Raw genomic sequence first — 19,995 nt, 5'->3', positions numbered from 1 at the left:
GCACTCTATAGCTCAAGCAAATTTGTTGCTTTGACTGCACGGATGAATAGCCAATGTTGACATTTGGAGTTACAACCAGTCAAACACTTTGTTAATACAAACAAGGAAATTACGAGAATGCCCTTCTATTTTTCATTTTTTTTAAGGCAACCCCTCTATTTTTCTTTCTTGTGTTGGCTTGTTTTTTCTTCCTTTCCCGCATCTTCTTCGTCCTACTCCTCCCTCCACTGTCGCCGATCTGTTGCGCCTGCGCGAGCTCCTCGCCGCCGAGAAGAAGTAGGGTGTGGCAGTCCTCCTGCTCTCCTCCCCCTCCTCCTCCTCTGTGCACATCGCGTCCCCCACAGCCGGCAAGAAGGTTTCTTGGAGCCTCCGTCTCGGTTCGAGGCGAATTTGAAGGTATTCGTTCTTGTCTCGTGAGCAGTATCGATCCCTTTTCCCTATGCACGCACTAGTTCATCAGCCATCCGGAACCTGGAACTCTTCTAGTATTAGTTTCTTCCCTCTCCTGTTAGGTCGTCCTAGTTTTCTGGAATTTTTTTTTGATGCGTGCTGCTATAGTATTAGTAGTAGTTCGATTTATCCGTCCCAGTTAGCCCGGTTTGGTAGATGTTTTTAACATTGATTCTCCGAATAATCAATTAAAGTACATCTAAAATGATAAATTTGGTTCTCCGGCGACTGCAGCCGCCGTCTCCCTCCTGCAAGGTTTGGTTTTTCCAGATGTAACCTTAATGTTGGAGCTGACATTTAGAAATTGGCAATCTTCTCCTGTCGAAGAAGCAAGCAATTGCTTCCAAAGTATTCGTATTGGAGTACTGCAAACCAGAGAAGGATCAGAGATCTTTCTATGAACAAATTTTGGTTATGAGATAAGGAGGAACAGAATGGGGTGTCTGAGAATGAGGATAGAAATCGAGTACCTTGAGATACTGCCACAGTGCTACTGAGTGCTGAAGCAGGATACTTACAAATGCCAAAGACAAATCAAGTGAGAGCCAAACAGGGCACTTCTTTGGCTTGTTTTGATCTCTAGTAGTAGTTCACAAATTGTTTTTTTTTCCACAAGTAATTTTATAAAAATTTGCACGTAGTCATGGCTACTTATAATAATTATTGGAGTTACATTAAGCTACATAAAGAAATATAAAAAAAGTCAAATCTCTTTCTATGCTAGTAGTAGTATAGACAGTTTATCTAGAAGACTCCTAATAGAATCCAAGATTATTGTTTCTAGCCAAACGCCTAATCAAAGTGATTCTGATTTTGTCTGAGGGATTCAGCTCAACTCCCATGCCTCATGTTAGGACCTGTCGAATGGAGCTCTACATTTTAGATTTTTAGTTCCCGCAAAATTAAAAAAATAGCTTTTTGTGGTAACTTTTGCGTCCGGTTAGGGAGACCTTTCCTAGTTGCAAGCTCAGATCCATTGCTTCATTTGTAATATTTCTGTGTGGTAATTCTTACAAAGTTAGCCCAAGCTTGGCTGTTGTCTAGGGAGTACGTAGTTTCGTCTTGTTGATTAGTATTCGATAATGCAAAGAGGCGTGTTAAAATTTGCTTCTTTGAAAATACATCAGATATCTCTTGTTTGATTATTAGTGTTGCTGCAAGGAACAGGCCATCCAGTTGCCTAGTTGATGTTTGTCTCATTGTTTAACAAACTAGAACTTAAGACGCACTTTGCGGTGCCCTACCATTTATTAAGAGCTTTGCAGTTTATAAATAATTATAAACGAAGAGAACCATTTTCTTATCTGAAGTTTCTAAGAAATACACCCTGAGCATTCACTAACACCTCAATCTCAGTGCTTAGCAATAGTGCCTCACAATCTACTATATTTGCATGAAGCTACAGCAAAACTCATTCTGCATAGGAGGCAAAATCCTATAACATTATGTCAATTAGCAATGGAAAACCTCAATTATCTATGAAGCCTAGGAAGACCAAGAAAGCACAGAGGAGCCACTGAACAGATGACGTTTATGGTTATTCTGTTATGAATGAACTGTTGTCAGCTTGATAGCATACAACAGACACTTGCCAGCATACAAACAATTCAATGTTATGTCTTGAACACTCTTGGTATTATTAAATGTGTGCTCCTAACTTTTGGAGTTCTGTTTCACCGCACTGATTCTTTCCTTTGCAACCTGCAGTCAATCAATATATTCTCAATGCTCCTTTTGAGGTAGCATGTCTGAACAACAGGATCATGCAAGTAAAAGCTCTTCCTCAAGTATTAGCAGCAGTACTCAGGAGAGTGAGGAGGACGTGACAGTTGGTACCCTTTTAACTGAACCAAAAAACAGTGGACGAAGTCTTGGAAAGCGCCTCTCCCACTTAGATTCTATCCCGGTACTAGCTTATCAACTGCTGCCTATTGAATATGTCTTTATGATAGCTTTGTTGCCTTCTGCTTCCTTGAAATTTACCTTAGATCTGACATGCTTACTGACAGGAGCTATTCGGCTACTTAGCTGTCTAACATTAGAGGTTGTCTAGTAACAAACAGACTATTTTTGATATGTGCTTCATATATTCATCATGGTCATACTGCAAGTTCTAGTGGTACTCTTCCTCCCCCAAGTTACTGATGTACTCATTGGCAGCACACTCCTCGAGTTAATGGGCAAATTCCAGATGTTAATAATGCAACAATAGACCATGAAACATTACTGGAAAGGTACACTTTGTGTTGTTTTCTTGTTTTCACCCTCTGATTTCTATATATTCATTTGCCTGATTTTTGAACTTGTCAGATTGGGCACTTATGGCTTAGCTGAGTTCCAAATAGAAGGAGATGGAAATTGTCAGGTTGTTATTTTCTACATGCTTGTGGAATTCCTATTCATTTCTACAAAAAATAACTATTTAAGAGGCGTTCACCTAGCTCAGTACTGACTAATTATTGTATAATATGTTCTCCCATCACTTCTTCCAATAGAAAATATCTCATCAGCAAATATTACCTGAATGTATTCAAAATTTAATTACTAATAATTTAGTTTCCTGTATAAACTTGTGACATATTTCCATAATGCATTCTTTCAACAGAAGTCTTATCTTATAATAATCCTATTTCAGCTCATCAACCAGATCAAAATTTTCGATCTTTGCCTCTAACCATTATTTTTGTCATGTGTTTTTCCCTTACAGTTCCGAGCTTTGGCAGATCAAATATTCCGCAATCCAGACTATCACAAACATGTGAGGAAGTCAGTAGTGAAGCAGGTATGACCATCCCCTCCCCCCCCCCCCCCCCCTCTAAATTGAGTAGATTGAATATTTCCATACATCAATCAATAAATAAGTTTGTTGTCTTAGTTAGTCAATCTAGTTTAGTGATATGAGCTATGCTGAAATACACTCTCTGGTTTAGCTAAAGGAATTCAAGAAAAACTACGAAGGTTATGTTCCAATGGAATATAAGGAGTACTTGAAGAAAATGAAAAGGTTCTGGTTCATAGCAATTCAAGAACCCCTATCATGTGAAACGTTTCTTGTTTATTACCTTATTCTAACTGTATACAAATATGACGCTTTCTTGTAGATCTGGAGAATGGGGTGATCATGTGACCTTACAAGCGGCTGCAGACCGGGTAACATAGCACTTTTAAGATGGCTGATTTGTTTATCATGAGCAAAGACCTTTTAACTGTAGGTTTTGACATTATTTGTCTTGTGGCATAGTTCCGCTGTTGATAGATCCGATGCTTTCTCGTACATAAAAAAAATTCTGGCAAGTCGTAAGCTAATAACATTCTTCTTGCAAAGAAAACTATTTCCTCATTGTATAAATATTATATTTGAAGGAACTTTGTACTGTAGTTTTGTAAGCGGATTTGGAGGATGGGTCTTTCCATTTTGGTTCCTGGATATAGTTTAGTGATTGTTCTGAAATTATTTGTTTACATCACTGCTTCTTTCTTGTGTATGGTTGAGTAAAAACCCAAGTTCCACCTCCTATCATCTCCTCAAATTCTCAACCAACAGCACAACACCTTGTTTTTGCTCGTATTCCTTCTGATGATTGGGCAAGTTATCAGTCTGTAATTCACATTTCCCACTCTTAGTTTTGAAAATTGAAATATGAATGCTTTCAAAATCGTGTATCTTAGAAAACACAATCTGCTGGCACTTCAAGTTGTAATGTTAATAGGCATCATGTACCAGTTAAAATTAGTCTAATACCAGTTTTATCTGTTGAATCAGTTTGCTGCCAAGATTTGTCTGCTGACATCGTTTAGAGACACATGCCTAATTGAGATAGTCCCCAGAGGCGCCGCTCCCACAAGAGGTTGGAGTTGAGAACTTGAGATTCTGTCCGATCCAATGCTTGCGTTTTCTGTTGTGTCAGCATGATTCTTTTGTATTATTCAGTATCGACCACTTCATCGTTGTTATATTTGCCTGTTAATAGCAAATTAAGTTCATGTATAACTATGGTGTTTGATCATTCCCTTTGTTTCTTTTGCAGAGCTTTGGTTAAGCTTCTGGAGTGAGGTACACTACAATTCCTTGTATGCAACTGAAGGTACGGAGTATTTTTTTTCCTGTGAGCTGTTCCTTTGTTTTCTTTAGGCAAGTAGGATTTCCTACTTGCCATTGCCATCTAAACTTTGTATTATCTTTCTTCAACGCAATGACACAACACAATATTCAAAGTACTTTATTGTGCTCACTGGTATTTGCCTATTTACATATGTAATAGAATTTCAAATCCATATATTTCAGCAATTTCTTCTGGGATAATTCTGCAGTGATGATTAGTCTCTCATGCTCATAAAATATTCTTCACTTTCAGATCTTCCAAATCGAAAGACCAAAAAGAAGCACTGGCTGTTCTAAGTAGGTGATTCTTGGAATTATACCTGCCATTGTTGTTCTCACTCGGTCTAGCTGCAGCTGCAACTTCATTTCACTTCGCTTATTTCCTGTCATTGCTGATGTTGTAAGTTGTAACCCAGGAACATACTTTATAAACTTTTGTACAGTTAAATGTTGAACTTTGAACTATGCGCGGCAGTTCGCAGCCGTTTCAGTAATTATCTGTTCATCTCCTTTTCTGAAGGCTTGTTTCAGTATCACGTTACACGCCGTCAAAAAAAGAAAAAAAAATAATGTGTACATGCAATTTTTATTACTTTATGTGAAAAAAAAACATCTACAGAAATTCATGGTAAAGTTATTGGGCAAAGGAGAAAGGACAGCTCGATCATGTACTCTTGAAGTGAAGAGACGACAGCTCCATCTTTTCCTTTCTGTTTATGTCTACAAGTCAAATTTTTAATTTTTAATATTTAATTTGGTGTAAATTTTGTGGTTTTTTCTATCGTACTTTATTTTACAGCCTTAGCTTTTAGATCGATAAAAGCTTGTATGTTAAAGTTTTATTCATAAATTATTTTTTATTTACAAATATGTTTTTTGATTTTTTTTCCATGAATTAGCTAAACAATCACCCATGATAATTTCCTGATCAAATAAACAAAACGCCCCTTTTCTTTGGGACGAACTAAATACGGTTGATATTTAAGAGTACCAGTGAACTAACCTAAATTATCGGCGGTAGAATGCAGTGCCAATTCTCCTCAATTCTAAATAATTCAACGCATGACCAGCGGCAAAATACTGTGGCATGGACTGTAAACCTTGATGAAACTAGGCCAATGGTTGTTTGTAAGATTGAATATTGTTCATTCTCAAATTTAAATCTATGTACATCAACTAGCCCTCTTTCTTACCACAGTAATAGTTTCAACTAAGTTTTGAAACTAACGCACGTCCAAATTGAATTCTATTTTAAGGAAGGTATCACAGTATTGATGATCAAGATCTTGGTAAGTCATAATAACTGCAGACAAACAAATACACCTCATGCAAATGCTCGTTAAAGTGACACCATCAACTTCCAGTATGAAGCCTCTCGGGAAAAAAAAAATCCAGTATGAAGCTGCTTTCTGAAACCATGGCATAAAAGAGTTACGGAGAAGTACAAAGTACCACACAATATTTAACTTTACAAACTAAAGACTGTTCAATACAAGTCAATGTTCTTCAGGGAACTGTTTTTGTATACTGACAAAGGTCTACAGACAATTCTTGGCCAAAGTCTCACAGGTGTGGCATGATGATATCCACCTTCTAACATGGTCCTTTGTTTGTAGATAAAATTCTGCCAAGAATCATCCATTGTGTGTATGATCGTGTTCAGTCAAGTGTTTTATGTCATAAGTCAGTGGCATGAGATATTATTTGTTCCGTAACTCAAGTTCTGGAGGCTTGTGTCTGACATATCCGTCATCCATCTCTGCGGCCCACCATCGTCTCCGATAACATTGTATGCGTAGGATGAAAGTCCGACATTCTCCCCACAAGAGCTTGCCTTTCCCATGTCATATAGCCTTTGAGTTCTTGACAGCACTACAAGGTTGGAAAATGTTGAGAAGCTATTGCCAACAAACACGTCTGCTCTCGCGCACACCTCGAAGTCAATAGCAGACTTTATAAGATAGGGTTGCCTATTATAGATGTCAGTAACTCCAAGTCTCTTCTTCTCGAAAGCAACCATGCCCACTCTCCAGCCACTAGTTATCGAATCATCTTCAAGAAGGCTGTCAGCTACTGCAAGATAAACCACAACTGGCCGACGCAGGTCAGTGATCTGCGAGACCTTATGAATGATCTCTTCTTTACTGCTGCAGATTTCATTCGAATTGGAACGCTGCTCCCACTTCTTACAATGGATCATCCAATCTTTTTCTATCCTCATGTGGACAGCAATATATGGCACAGGTGGATTAACTGTACCTTCTTTTGCATGCTTATTATGAGAAATACCAGCCTCATGTCTTGCTTTTAGGCCTGCCTCTCTAATCTTGGATATGACCTTAACCACTTCAGCTTCTATCTCTGGAGCTAAGGCAAGGCAATCGAAAATTCTGGCATAGTCTTTCACTGGCCAGTGGTCAGGCCACAAAAATGGATGTTTCCCGATGATTTCAATAACTTCGGAGTCATCTGCCTCACCCCTTCTGTACTGTAGTAGTTGATCCAAATCTTTCTCCACTGTCCACCTTCTACCACTTCCCTTTTGGAGTTTGAAAGGCTTGGTTTGATTTGAAACTTCCGAATACCGAGCTAACCTTACAAAACCCTGGCAACGGGCATTGAACTTGGTAAAGTCAAACACCTTGTCAAAAGTGATTGGTCGCAGCAAGTCAACCTCTTTGTAGAAAAGTGAAGCACTCAAGCTAGGCATGAGCAGAGACCGGTTGAGGAATCTCGCCGTCAAGCATGCTCTGGCAAATGCAATCTTCTGATTGTTCAGCCCCCATATAATCTGCGGAACCTCAATAAACTTGTCTCGCCTAATCCCAGGCAGCAAATCGGTCGTCGAGTCATAAAAACCCTCCTTCTCAGACGAGTTAACGGCGAGAAACGGGGTTACAATTGCCCTCAACACAATGAGGGCAATCACAATAAGCAGTCCTTTGCAGATGACAGGCCGCGCCGGCAAGCTGATGTGCTTGAGATGCTTTAGCTCTAGTAAGATGTTCATTGATCGAAGCAATGGTTCAAACCAATCTCATCCTAAAGTGACCTTTTTTTACCACCCAGCATCGCATGCAAAGATTATCTCGTCATCACACACCTAATCTCGAGCATCACAAGCATTTCCCTGAAAATGCAAAGCCACAATACAGTAGCAGTTCAATGGAAACAGCAATCACCCAAACAAAACAAACCTAACTAAACTAACGCGGGGCATGGGGGGTTAGCAGAACCCAAAATCTTTTCTTGGAAGCAGAAGCCGCCATTAGCAAGTGCTCCAGCACGCCGCGCACACGCATCGAAGAAATCCACAATAAAAGTGGCTAATTGGAGACGCAGACCTAGCAGAGAAGAATCGGTGGTACCTTCGATTCGATTCGATTCGAACCGAGATGGGGGGCAGCTCGGCCCCGCCCCCTTCGAAGGCGTTCGGGAGGGGAGGCTGCAGATCGGAGCACGACGGCGATGGCGGAGGGTAGGTGCGTGCGTGCGGGAGGGATGGAGAGGAATGGAAGCAAAGATGGCGGAGAAGAAGGGCAGGTTGGTCATTCGCCATTTTCGCTGACTTTTTGTGTATTTTTTTTTCAAATTAAAAGAGTAGTGGGGCAGTGCTATGCTATCTATGCACACAGAAATCTTACCACTTGCTTCATATTTTGACCCTTTGATTTAGGGCTGCCAAGCTTTTAATCGGTGTGTTCAGCGAAAAATATATAGAGCATTATCTGTTCATTTTTGTTTATACTTGTAAGGTAAAGTTTAAATTTTTAATCTAAAGCTTAGAACTGATTTTATGGTTTTTCATCGTAGTTTAATTTTCTATACTTTTTTTTAAGATCGCTAACAATATGTATATAAAAGTTTCATTCATAAATTAGTTTTTTTTACAAATATATCGTTTATTTCGCTCTTTGCTTTTAGATCATTAAAAACACATATATAAATGTTCTATTTATAAATTAGCTTTCGTTTGCAAATATGTTATTTATTTTTTTCAGTAAAAACCAAAAAATGACACTGATTCACAAAGGTTCATTCTCTTTTTCTTTCTAGTAAAATGTAAAGTTAAATCATTTGTTTACTTCCATAGATTGCTATCATAAAAAAAGGATAATTCTTCAATTCTACCATCGTCATCTTAATTAGTTTGTAGCCATAGAAAATTAAGATGCAAGAGTACTATGTCATATCAGTTTCTACAGAATTTCTTTTTGTGCGTCTTAATTAGTTTGTAGTCATAGAAAATTAAGATGCAAGAGTAGTATGTCATATCAGTTTCTCCAAATAGTATAAGAATTTCTTTTTGTGCGTGTACCATTTCCGAAATTAAAATTATTGGCCCGGTTCTAATCAAATGAGTGAAATGATGAATCAATACGTATACTTTCTGCTTTCCTAATAAGTTCGATTTTAAAATAGAAATAATCCACCCTGCACCATCGATAAAGCAAGAACTCTACTATAACATTTCACTGACAAGCTCAATACTATATGTCTATATTATGTCATCGAATAGCTGTTTACTTCATCGTATGTCATCGCCGTTAGTCAACCATTAGTCAAACTTGTCAAGAGAGAAAAAATATCCATTCGACCCCTAGAGTATGATATGTACACTTCGATTTTCCTAGTCATGACTCATGATCCAAATACTTTTTTATTGATGAAAGATAGAATCTCAAGTGTTTTCTTATCATCAAATAATATTTTATGTGACGAACTAGTGTGCAAAATCTCAATTTTATCCTAGAGGTAGTTTCAACCCTTGATGATCGACTAACGACGATGTCATGTAAGGAAGAAAATGGGTTGTTGGATGGTATATTTGTCGAATTGAGCTTTGTTAGTGGCATATTGTGTAACTCGTGCTTTGTGTATTGCATAGAATGGATTGACTCTTTTAAATAAAATTTTATATATGAATCTGTTTTTAATTTTTAATGTTTCATATATTCATTCGTACCCTTAAATGATTATCACAAATCATTCAACGTAAAAGGACGAGTCCAGCTAAACCCTTTGCAATAATAACTTGTCTCAATATATGTTTTAAAATAGCTGAAAATTTTATGAAAAATATGTAGGCATTTGAGGCTTGTTTCGGAAGCTTCTGCCAACTGAAGCTACTTAAGAAAAAAACTTTAGCTACCTCAAATTTTCGGAAGCTGTTTGAATCCAGAGACTTTTTTTAAGTCTCTTATCTCATCGAATGTTTGGACGTTAATTAGGAGTATTAAATATAAATTGATAACTAATTGTATAAATAAAGGCTATTTTATTAGACAAATTTTTTGAGACTAATTAATCCACGAATAGTAAATGTTTACTGTAGCATTACATTCGTCAGTCATGGACTAATTAGGCTCAATAGATTCGTCTCGCGAAATAGTCCAAAGTATGGGATGTGTTTTATTAATAGTCTATATTTAATGTTCAAACATTCGATGTGACAAGGACTTGAAAAAAATCCGGTTGAAAACAAACAGGCACTAAGAAACACCACCTTCTCTATATCCTCTCCAGCTAATTGCTTGGATCTCTGGGTCCTGTCTAGAATGCAAGGCTCCCATCATTTCGGTTTTTTAAGAGAAAAGACGAAATCACATTTTTGATAATAAAATATAATTTATAAATATTTTTTATATATTTGTTCACAGTGTCTCAAATACAAAAGTTGTAAAATAGACCATGATAAGAAAAACCATAAATTAAGTTTTGAAATTCAAATTTGAGTTTATAAGAACAATGGGAGCTCATGACTATGTTTTAGTTGTAACGCGTGTCACATGCCAGTAACTACCCCTTTTGGTTTTCAATAGGTGATGCAATTATTTTTTACATATATTTAACCATTTATCTTATTAAATTACTTTGTGTAAATATGTAAAATTTAAGTCATACTAAATTATCTCTATTAACAAACTAAACATAAATAAAATAAATATTAATTGTGTAATATTTTTGAATAAGCCAAATGATTAAATGTACGTCGAAAAGTAACGGTGTTAGCTATTACAAACCAGAGGGAGTAGTAAAAATAGATGAATTGCTTAGGCGGGCGTATCAGAAAAGATTTGGATTTCAGCATCTGATTGCTCAATGTACAGCAGATGAAAGCAAGCCACTTGCCAGATAACTTCTTTACAAGGGAAAACAAACTCTAGGGATTTACAAATCAAGAAAAGAAATGTGTACAGCAGTGAGAAATTGCACTGCTTGTAATTAAGCAATCACTAATTCCACATTGAAATACTATTCTTCGACATTGAGAAACTGTTCTTCTTCCGATGGCTGTCATCTACAGCATGCAAAAAGAAGCTCCTTTGCAGTCCATGTCACTTCTGCAAGATCTTGCAATGACTCCATTGTGTCTTTCTTCAGTGGGAAAAGCTTCTCTAAGCATTCTGTCAGAAGGAAAGGTTGCCTTAAAACAATGCAGCTTGAAGCGATTTTGTGGATGTAAGATTATTGGGAAAAAATGGATCTTTTACATGATTATAGAAACAACATTGTTCTGGCTTGCTTAGGCAAGTTTGTTAAATCATAGACAAAAAAATAAACTCATATTTGAGAGGTTTTCCAACAGCACTCTGGAAATGGTACACCCTCAGATGAATTTTATTCTGAAATATTGAAAATATCAAACACTAAATTTATAGCCAGATCAAAGCAAATTTCCTAACATTTCACAAGGGCAGTCAAATTTATGCTCAAATTATGCTAGGCAGAAATGACTGCATGCTGAGTGTATCAAGTTTGAAAGTTGTAGCTAACAAGTGTAAAACAGTACAAGAAAAAATTAAAAGAAATTCCATTCACAAGAACATGTGAGATGGTCAAAAGAAACATACCTGGATGTCTCACAAGGTTCAACAGTGACAGTGAAGCAAGCACCCTCTCTTCCAAAACTCTGTCATAGCTTAGGCTATCCAGAAGCTTAGTTGCAAGGATGGAACAAGCTAAAGGCTGGAACGTATTGCACCCATGCAGTGGGGAGAGGGAGCTGCTCATCCATGTTACAGTGATGAGGCACGCTCGGGCCAAACTAGGGATTCCATCAGATATGCAGTTTGATAGTGCCGTGAGGAACTTTTTGTTCCCACTGTTTAGCAACATGAGGGCAAGTTTCTTCAGACGTTCCTCAACTATCTTTTCTTCTTCCTGGTGATTGAGATAGAATGCAGATTAATAGAAGATAGCTTCAAGTCCAAATTATAAGGTATAAACTACAGAATATAGTTTTTTGGAGCATGACAACATACCACCCTTGCACTCTTATCTTTGAATATCTCTGTTCTTCGAAAGGATTCGGACAGGGAGTCATCTAAGCCTGCTCTCTTTAGTAGCCATGCTTCTGCAATCGGTTCCCCCGAGGATGAAAACCTCCCTGCCAAGAGTAAGAGAGCTCGAGCACACTGTTCTTGCAACTTTCTGCTGTGTGAACTACGCTCCAAAGCTGCCACCATAGCGTCAATTGCTTCCTCTCTGTAAACACTGTACTGCGAAGAATCTCCCTGCAAGAATACTATGATATGGGGAATGTACAAATACGAAACTCTTGCTTGGCAAAGGAAGAAAAGATTCATCTATCAAGATGTTACCAGGAGATCAAGCTGGAGTAACATGACAGCTGCTAGAGGATGTTGGGAGATAGGAGCTTGTTGGAGATAGACCAATAGAATATGCATTGTATTCAAGCAGCCACCATTTTTCAGCTCCTTGAGGAACTCTAAAATCTGGGTTGTTCTGTTTGAAGAATCATTAAGAAGCAGGTTCAATTCAAAGGATGATTTAGTATACATGCATCTAACAGCATAAACCATTATTTTTTTCAAAATGTCATAGTATACACCATATCAGCAATGTATAAGTACCTATTAAGGCAGACTAGTTCACTCAGCAAGTTAAGGGCAGCAGCACTAGTCTTCTTCTGATTTCCTACAAGAAGTTGAACAATAGGTTCCTTCTTCAGTTTTTCAACCAAATAGTGTCGACAACTGCCATCAGCTTGGATACATGAGATTAAGAGAGAGATGCACTTTTTGCTCTCGCGGGAATCACTGCCATCGATTCTGTTCATGAGAAGGTCCAAACCACCAAGAGCAATCATCTGCTTTGCATTCTCAACATTTCTATCAACGTCAAATCCCATAAGGAGCTGATCTAGTAAATATAGTGCAGCCACTTTTGGAGCGCATTTCACAGAAGACAGGAACTGCACCTCATCCCCGCACTCCAATATGTGCAGTACAAGTGGTATCCAGTCCAATGACAACATTTGCTTAGCTTTAGGCTTCATCAAATAAAGAACTACGGCCACCTTCAGGAACAACTCTTTGCTTCTCAGAAGTCTCAAGAAAACTTCAAGTTGTGGATCTGCATTAAGTACAATCTGTCTGTTCACCTCATTGCTCAAAACCAATTCTCCCATTATCAAGATTGCACATTCAAGTACTAGATCATCTTTGGAAGTGAATGTGACCTCGAGAAGCCCTTGAACAAAGGATGGACATGACAGCCAATTTCCAAGGTTTGGATCCTCTCTGAAGTTTGAACATGCTCTGGCAACTTCTTGCACAGCATACTCGCACTGTGTTAGACTGTCTGAACTAGATACCGTTGAAACTGCTCGTTCTAGAGTCATTTTTACCTCACTGCTTTCCACCTCTTTTTCGACAGATACGACTTCCTTCTTTGGTAGCTTAGGGTGGTTGATAACATTCCTGGTTAGATCTCCACGACATGAGAATAGTCGGAGAGAATAGGATTTGCGTGGTGTTGGTGCTGTTTCTGGAATATTGCCATCTTTTCGAATAACTGAATGCTTTTCTTGGAGCCCCATGTTACTCTGTCTACTCAAAACAGGCACAAATTAAGTAACTCCAAGTGCATATACATTTATACAAGATTAGACTATTCAGCTTATGTAAGAAATGAACGCCAAAACTTAGCAAGCTCAGACATTAATGTCAAGGAATGGTAAATGCACCAGGTAGACATGGACTCTAAAGCTGTCTCAATTCTATTAAAATGATTCTGGTTTTTCTTACACCAGTCCATTTGGATCACTGAAGTAGGATTAGAATCAAGAATTGAAATCATGTTTCCTATTTAAAGGCTGTTAGGATACTCTGGATTCAACCTTTGAAGTTCGAACTTGACCCAAGTTCGCAAGTTTTGGTTACATATTACAACTAATGACCAGCCCATCAAATCCAGGCCCAATAATTCATTTATTTTCACCTTATCTGCATTTAAAATCACTGTAAATGCACCCCACTAGGAGAATAAGTCCAGATTGCAAGTATGGTCTTTGATAACATAGCCCCCATTTTGTAGCCACGCTCTAGTGTAATTTACTACTAATACAAAGAGTATGTCACTGCTTTCTGCTTCAATGCTGCAATACTAGAAAGTGCCAGTTCTGCGTCCCCTATACTAGAATGCTAAGATATTGTGTTTAGCAAGGTATCAAGGAGAATTCATATATTTTGACAAAATTTGCACTTATAATAGAATGGATAATCCAACCAGATGGATAGGAATATTCAGAAAAGCAGTAACAAAATGTGAAAACAGTTCGCATTCTAAACCAAAATTACTACCCACATACTTACTTGGCAAAAGGTAAATCAAACGAGGCACAAAAGACACGGTGTTCCTCAGTTTAATGGCAGCTAGAAACCGAACAAGGCCAAGCACTTAAATAGCTCGAATATGCAGCCAAAGCTGTATTGTCCCAACAGTAGATAAAACAAAAATTATTCCAGGGGCTCAACCAGCTGTCCCCTTGACACCAACTTAATTATCAGAGTGTAATGAATGAGGATAATTTGTCTCTTGTCTAAAACATGATGGTACTAATCTGAGACCCCAAGAGAATAATATAAACACCATTATGAGGCTAATCAGTGTACTGAAAAAAGCGACTGTTGACTCACATGAGCAAGCTTCCCCATCTTCAGGCAACCTGGATTGTCCATTAATTCAGCATCTGTCTCAAGAACCAATTGGGTCTCATCATCCAGCTTTGCATCTTTGACATCTCCCAGCTCCATTGCTGTGCCGAAAACCGCATTGTACCTGCAAAATTCAGATAAGCTCAAGAAAAATCAAAACAGATTGATTCATAAAAAGAAATTGGAATTTCTTTCAAGTGCAGTTTCACCCACAGGCCTCTGTTGATGGAGCTTCTGCGCAAGGAAGACGAATGCTTGTCCCAAACATCGCAATCTCCCGGCGTGGAGGGCAATGGCACGGTGGGGGGAGGAGGAGCCTCGGCTCCAGACTTGAGCCACTCCTTGTAGTAGAGGGCGAACTGAGCCGTGCCATTGTTGAGGTGATCGTTGTACAGCCTCTGCAGGCTCTTCATCCGGCGGCTCCGGTCGTCGGCGTCCCAGTCGGCGACGAGGTCGGCCTCCCCGGTGAACCAGACCTTGAGGTGGAGCAGGTGGGGGAGGAAGACGTGGTCCCAGAGGTCCGGGAGGAGGTTCTTGCGCGCCAGGTAGGGCGCGTCGACGAACACCTGGAGGAGGTGGCGCGCCGAGACGTGGTCGTTGCGCTCCATCTTGTAGACGACGGAGAGGTAGAGCTGCGCGCAGGCGGAGAGGTGGGAGTTGGGGACGCCGCAGGTGTGGGCCTCCGCCGCCGCGGGGGCGGCGGCGGCGTGGCGCGGCGGCGGCGCGTGGAGAGAGGCGACGACGCTGAGGAGGCGGATGGAGTTGCGGAGGGAGCGGATCTTGGCGTCGCGCTGGGCCGGCGCGGCGCCCTCCGCGGCGAGGCGCTCGATGCTCTCGATCCCCAGCTCGAGGTTCGCCAGCACGGCGTGGCCGGCGCCACGGCGCGACGCGGCGGGGGCGAGGCACGCGGCGCACTTCTCCCGCAGCCCGCGCCTGAACCCCTCGTCCCTCACGAACCGCCCCACGTACCCCGACAGCATCGCCACCACGGCGCCCACCGCCGCGCCTCCCCCATCGCATCCTTCCTCTTCCTCTCCACCGCCACCGCCACCCTCCTCGCAGTGCCTGCCCGAGCGCGCCCTCCGCGGCGCCGCGAGGGAGTGAACCTCGAGGCGCTCCTGCTCGAGCAGGTGGCGGAGGGAGGACGATGAGGGAGGCATAGGCGGCGGCGGCGTCGTCGTCGTCGTCGTCGTCGTCATCGCGGGTGGTGGTGGGCTCGCCGGCGTCGCGAAGGAAGAAGCATCGGCTCGTCGCCCTCGTAAATGGTGAGCGCGGTGAGAGAGAGAGAGCGAGGAGGTCAAGAAGGGAAGGAAGGGGTTAAAGCTGTGGGGCCCACATGTCAGTGGCCCGCACGCACGCGCACGCGCGACAACGGGAAGGTGACGGACGGCCATTGTTTTCGCTGTATGTTCCATTTGTTTCTCCGTAGGCCTAACTTTTGGGAGGTCGCGTCCACCCGTTCGATTACATATTAAAAATATTAAATATAGTGTAATTTTAAAATAAATTTTAGATTTTATCTGAAAAGTGTCAGTCGAATCTTTTAAGCATAATTATATGTCATTAGTACATGTTTGATACTGTAGCACTTATGGCTAATCATGTATTTAACTTAAAAATTTGTCTCACGATTTTTCCTATAACTGTGTAATTAGTTAGTTTTAATGTTATGTATATTTAATGATTTGTTAAGGTGTACAAAGATTCAATATAATGTATTTAGAAAAAGTTTTTGAGAACTAAACAGGCAACCTCGCTCTTCACGACGTGTGCCAACGCCCACTCTTCTAGTTAGTTACTTTTATGTCAAAGATGGATGATGATGAAGATTTTACGATTTTTATAATAGTTATTTAATTATGTAAATGATAGAATTAACTATTATAAAGTCAAAAAATCTATTTCGAAATGTGAAATGGATGATTTTTTTATAAAAGCATGTGAAAATGTATTCTTTAGCGGTCTGAGAAGGGTTTGAGAAAAAACCGGAGAAAAACTAAGAGCATTTTTAAAAGATGTATAAAATTGATCCCTAAAACTGAATTTTATGAATTAGGCTACAAAATATATCTCCGACAGGTTGTCAAATACATTACTAATATTTACATATATCTAAAAATTAGATCTCGTGTATTCTAAATTTAGGGGAAAAATGTGTTTCTAATACAACTTATTCGGTTTTAGATTTCTGTTGGAGGAGTGTGTGATTTTTATGCTCATTTTTTAGATAAACTCAATACAAGTTTTTAAAAAATAAAATATTAGCATTCTCTTATAGATGCTCAAGAAACATCTAGGAGGAAGAACACAACATTACTCCAGGCTTGTTTGCTAGCGGTTTAGGGTGAAATTGTAGAGCGGGTGAACTACACTACATCCTATGTATCATTTTTTTTTCAGATTAATCTAGCATGTTTGAGGTGGAATTGAATTGTTTGGTTAAGATCCAGCTGTACAAAAGATAGATCCAAGAGCTAAGTGATCTACACGCCAAGTAATTTTACAGTACTTAAGAATGATAGTGTAGGTATCATTATCTTAAATGATATCAAAATTTACATCACTAGTGTTTTCTTCTATCAGGGCAAGGACAGTAATATCATTTAGACGCAAGAATTGAACTGTGTCATATGAATATATCACCTATATTACCTGTCATCCGTATGTTTCTGAATTCTTATGCGTGAGTCTGAAATAAGCAGCATTTTGATATCTGAGGCGGAAGCTAGGTTGCTAGGACAATGTGCCTCTTTTGTCTCGGTTTGTACACAAGCTAGCTAATCCAAATCCTAGAAGAAACAAACAAACCTCTCCTAATTTTGAACCACAACTTGAACATCACGGCATGCAAGAACGTCTACGAATCTCCAAAAATACACCTGCATGCACGTAGGCACAGTGAAGCTATATATTAACAATTTAACATCACATAATCCCATCAATCGACCTGGGTCAATCGATACTACCTCTGTCTCGAAATAAGATCATTTTTCAATTTTTTAATACAATATTTTGACTCTTCTTCTTATTTAATTTTTTTTGCGTTTAATATTTTTATTCTTACTAGATGATAAAACATAAATAGTACTTTATGCGTGACTAAATTTTTAAATTTGTGTATAAATTTTTTAAATAAAACGAATGGTCAAACATTGAACATGAAAAAATAAAAAATAAAGTTATTATGGGACTGAGGTAGTATTAATTTAATTAGAGTAAGGGCAACATGTGATGTGAGGTTGGTTGAACTGCCTCTAATCACCAACTTGAACTGATTTACAAAGTGACTCAAAGTGTGTGTGTGTTTGAGTGAGAGGATAATTAGTTAATGTCAAAGCCAGAGACAAGCAGCAAGTAGACAAAGGCTGCAAAACTAATGACCCTTTTGCAGATCAACATGCCTAGATACTGACAGGGGTGTAGCTTGCAGCCAGCAGACCCTTTGGCAGCTTGCCCAACTCAAATGGGCGTAGCTATTTATTTGTTCCAATCTTGCATTTTGTCTGCTTGCTTGCTGGAGATCAGGTAGTTGCAGAGCACTCACTCACCCCCATGCATGCTGGTCCAAGGAGAAAACACATTGGCCCCATGGCCTTTAACTCAAATGCAAAGATCCAAACTGAGCAAGTGAACATTACTACAGTAAGAGATAAACAGTGGTAGCAATCCATAGCAAATTATCTCTGAGCAAGAAAACATTCAGTGGACTGTAGTACATATTGTAGTGCTCCCTCCCAGTTTCATAATTCTTGACATTTATATGATAACACGGTCTTCAAAACATTTTTTTTGACTATAATATATATAAAAATATGTAATAAATTAATTTTATCGAAGTAATTCCTAAGACTAATCTATACATCATGTTTTAGTGTCTTCAACAATATTTTTTTTTAAGTTATTGATAGTCAAAGCTCTAATAGTACGATTTTAACATTATCTACAACATCAGGAATTATGGAACCGGAGGGAGTAGATTAGGCTGGCATGAACAAATTTGTTTTAGATAAGCCGGCTTCTGTGTCAGAGACCCACAAAGCCCGTAGACGGATGAATGGGGATGCCAGCGAAATCTACTAGGGTTAAAGATTCATGCATCAACTTGGGGTCAGGAGGAGAGTGTTTGCAATGCAAGATCTGTAGCCAGTCAAAAAAAAATGGATGCAAGTTGCAACGGAAACGACATGGATGTAGTGGAGAGGTGTAGCAGGGTTTGGCCAAAAGGAACAGTTCTTACCCGTGATCATGCAGCTGCATCTGCAAACGCTGCAGCCATCACTCCATCAGGGAATACAATATGTGACCAATTTGAACACCTGCATGCTGCTACATTGCTACCAGTAGTACTAACTGCCTCTAACAAGATCACCTGGCTGGTTCATGGTGTAGGTGCACATACATTCACTGCCCCATCATTTATTGTTTTGTGGTGGTTTGATTCGATCTGAATGTGACAGGGAGCCTGTCCAGAGTCTTGCCATGATTGGGATTTGGGAGCCCACGGTTTTAACCTCTCCATCCACCGTCTTGGATTATTCTCTTGATATCACTGTAAATTAAACCTCCCTGTATTTTACTGAACTTTTTTTTTCACCTCTCCGGAATCTGCATGCGTTTGGTCTGACGAGGATGATCTGTCTGGAGAAGTAATTTAATGTGGCACTGTGATCTGGACTTTACACTGCAACCACCGTAGTTAGTTTGTTCGGTAGAGGAGCCATTGCCATGTCCAATTTGCCACAGTGCAAGACTGTAAACTGGACCATGTGTCCTTTCCACTGAGCCTGAGCCTGAGCTAGCCATCAGGTTGATTCAGGAAGCAGAGATATTGCTGTGTCTTGGGGTGAGATTTCCTGAGACCAAAACTGTAAAACATGTGGTCAGATCAGGTCAGCTACTGTGAGCCTGTGACCCAGAAAGTAAGCTCTCGAGAGAACAGAGAAAGAACAGCTCGAGTTGCTGTGCCTGCTGCTAATCGACGAAAATGTCTCAATGATTTGGCGATAATTGGCTAGAAGTTTCATGGATATATGTATTATGCATTGTAGTACAGCTGTCTTGCATCTCCAAGCGCTATTTGCTCCTCTTTAGTACAAAGTTCCGGCTTGCAGGTTCTGCCACTGGCAGCTTAGCATGCCAAAAGGAACAGTCTTATAGTCTGGCACACTGTGATACCGCTTGGATTTTGACTGGATTGCATTGGATCCACTATTTTCCTTGAGTTACCTGGAAAGTACAAAAAGAAAAGGAATGGTATCAGATAAGAGCAGGCTTCTTTGATGTGCTATCCTCAAGCTTGGGTCGCTAGTATATGACTCTCATAGTTGGCAAGTTGACGAGTCAGTCACTCGGAGTCAGAGGAGAGTAAGTTAGAGAGGATTTGTTTCCATTGAGCAGTGGTAGCAACCAAAATACTTCAGATTTCAGGTTGTCCTAGTCTCCTAGATGGTTTCGTTATATTCGAAATCACTTGTTTCGGTG

General features: G+C 39.7%; 3 protein-coding genes across 3 annotated transcripts; 1 reads left to right on the top strand and 2 right to left on the bottom strand.

The window, feature by feature from the left end:
* Nucleotides 1–187: 187 nt before the first annotated feature.
* Nucleotides 188–5,049, top strand: LOC102700681 (OVARIAN TUMOR DOMAIN-containing deubiquitinating enzyme 11-like). The gene is made up of 10 exons (XM_006646867.3): nucleotides 188–396; nucleotides 2,158–2,356; nucleotides 2,611–2,684; nucleotides 2,761–2,815; nucleotides 3,158–3,232; nucleotides 3,381–3,454; nucleotides 3,552–3,600; nucleotides 4,214–4,298; nucleotides 4,479–4,535; nucleotides 4,806–5,049. Exons 2-10 carry the CDS (start codon nucleotides 2,195–2,197, stop codon nucleotides 4,847–4,849), a joined length of 675 nt encoding a protein of 224 aa, XP_006646930.1. The 5' UTR covers nucleotides 188–396; nucleotides 2,158–2,194; the 3' UTR covers nucleotides 4,850–5,049.
* Nucleotides 5,050–5,942: 893 nt separating this feature from the next.
* LOC102700402 (O-fucosyltransferase 23) lies at nucleotides 5,943–8,083 on the bottom strand. Its single transcript, XM_006646866.3, has 2 exons — nucleotides 7,921–8,083; nucleotides 5,943–7,682 (listed from the first exon to the last, which is right to left on the bottom strand). Exon 2 carries the CDS (start codon nucleotides 7,560–7,562, stop codon nucleotides 6,237–6,239), a length of 1,326 nt encoding a protein of 441 aa, XP_006646929.1. The 5' UTR covers nucleotides 7,563–7,682; nucleotides 7,921–8,083; the 3' UTR covers nucleotides 5,943–6,236.
* A 2,449-nt stretch (nucleotides 8,084–10,532) lies between these two features.
* On the bottom strand, nucleotides 10,533–15,764 carry LOC102718430 (putative E3 ubiquitin-protein ligase LIN-1). Its single transcript, XM_006648287.3, has 7 exons — nucleotides 14,728–15,764; nucleotides 14,497–14,638; nucleotides 12,430–13,403; nucleotides 12,157–12,301; nucleotides 11,818–12,069; nucleotides 11,407–11,716; nucleotides 10,533–10,959 (listed from the first exon to the last, which is right to left on the bottom strand). The coding sequence occupies exons 1-7, from the start codon at nucleotides 15,711–15,713 to the stop codon at nucleotides 10,850–10,852; spliced, it is 2,919 nt and encodes a 972-aa protein (XP_006648350.3). The 5' UTR covers nucleotides 15,714–15,764; the 3' UTR covers nucleotides 10,533–10,849.
* Between the last annotated feature and the right edge of the window lie 4,231 nt (nucleotides 15,765–19,995).

The sequence above is a fragment of the Oryza brachyantha genome, chromosome 2 (genome assembly GCF_000231095.2).
Source record: "Oryza brachyantha chromosome 2, ObraRS2, whole genome shotgun sequence".
NCBI lineage: Eukaryota > Viridiplantae > Streptophyta > Magnoliopsida > Poales > Poaceae > Oryza > Oryza brachyantha.
This window is presented reverse-complemented; position numbering and strand designations above follow the sequence as displayed.

Excerpts from the sequence above, each read along its gene's own strand:
- LOC102700402 (XM_006646866.3), bottom strand. The coding sequence starts at position 7,562 with ATGAACATCTTACTAGAGCTAAAGCATCTCAAGCACATCAGCTTGCCG.
- LOC102700681 (XM_006646867.3), top strand. The coding sequence starts at position 2,195 with ATGTCTGAACAACAGGATCATGCAAGTAAAAGCTCTTCCTCAAGTATT. Across the intron at positions 2,357-2,610 it reads CCCACTTAGATTCTATCCCG|CACACTCCTCGAGTTAATGG; the intron begins GTACTAGCTTAT and ends ACTCATTGGCAG. Across the intron at positions 3,455-3,551 it reads TACTTGAAGAAAATGAAAAG|ATCTGGAGAATGGGGTGATC; the intron begins GTTCTGGTTCAT and ends GCTTTCTTGTAG.
- LOC102718430 (XM_006648287.3), bottom strand. The coding sequence starts at position 15,713 with ATGACGACGACGACGACGACGACGACGCCGCCGCCGCCTATGCCTCCC. Across the intron at positions 14,639-14,727 it reads AGCTCCATCAACAGAGGCCT|GTACAATGCGGTTTTCGGCA; the intron begins GTGGGTGAAACT and ends TGAATTTTGCAG. Across the intron at positions 10,960-11,406 it reads GAACCTTGTGAGACATCCAG|AATGCTTAGAGAAGCTTTTC; the intron begins GTATGTTTCTTT and ends TCCTTCTGACAG.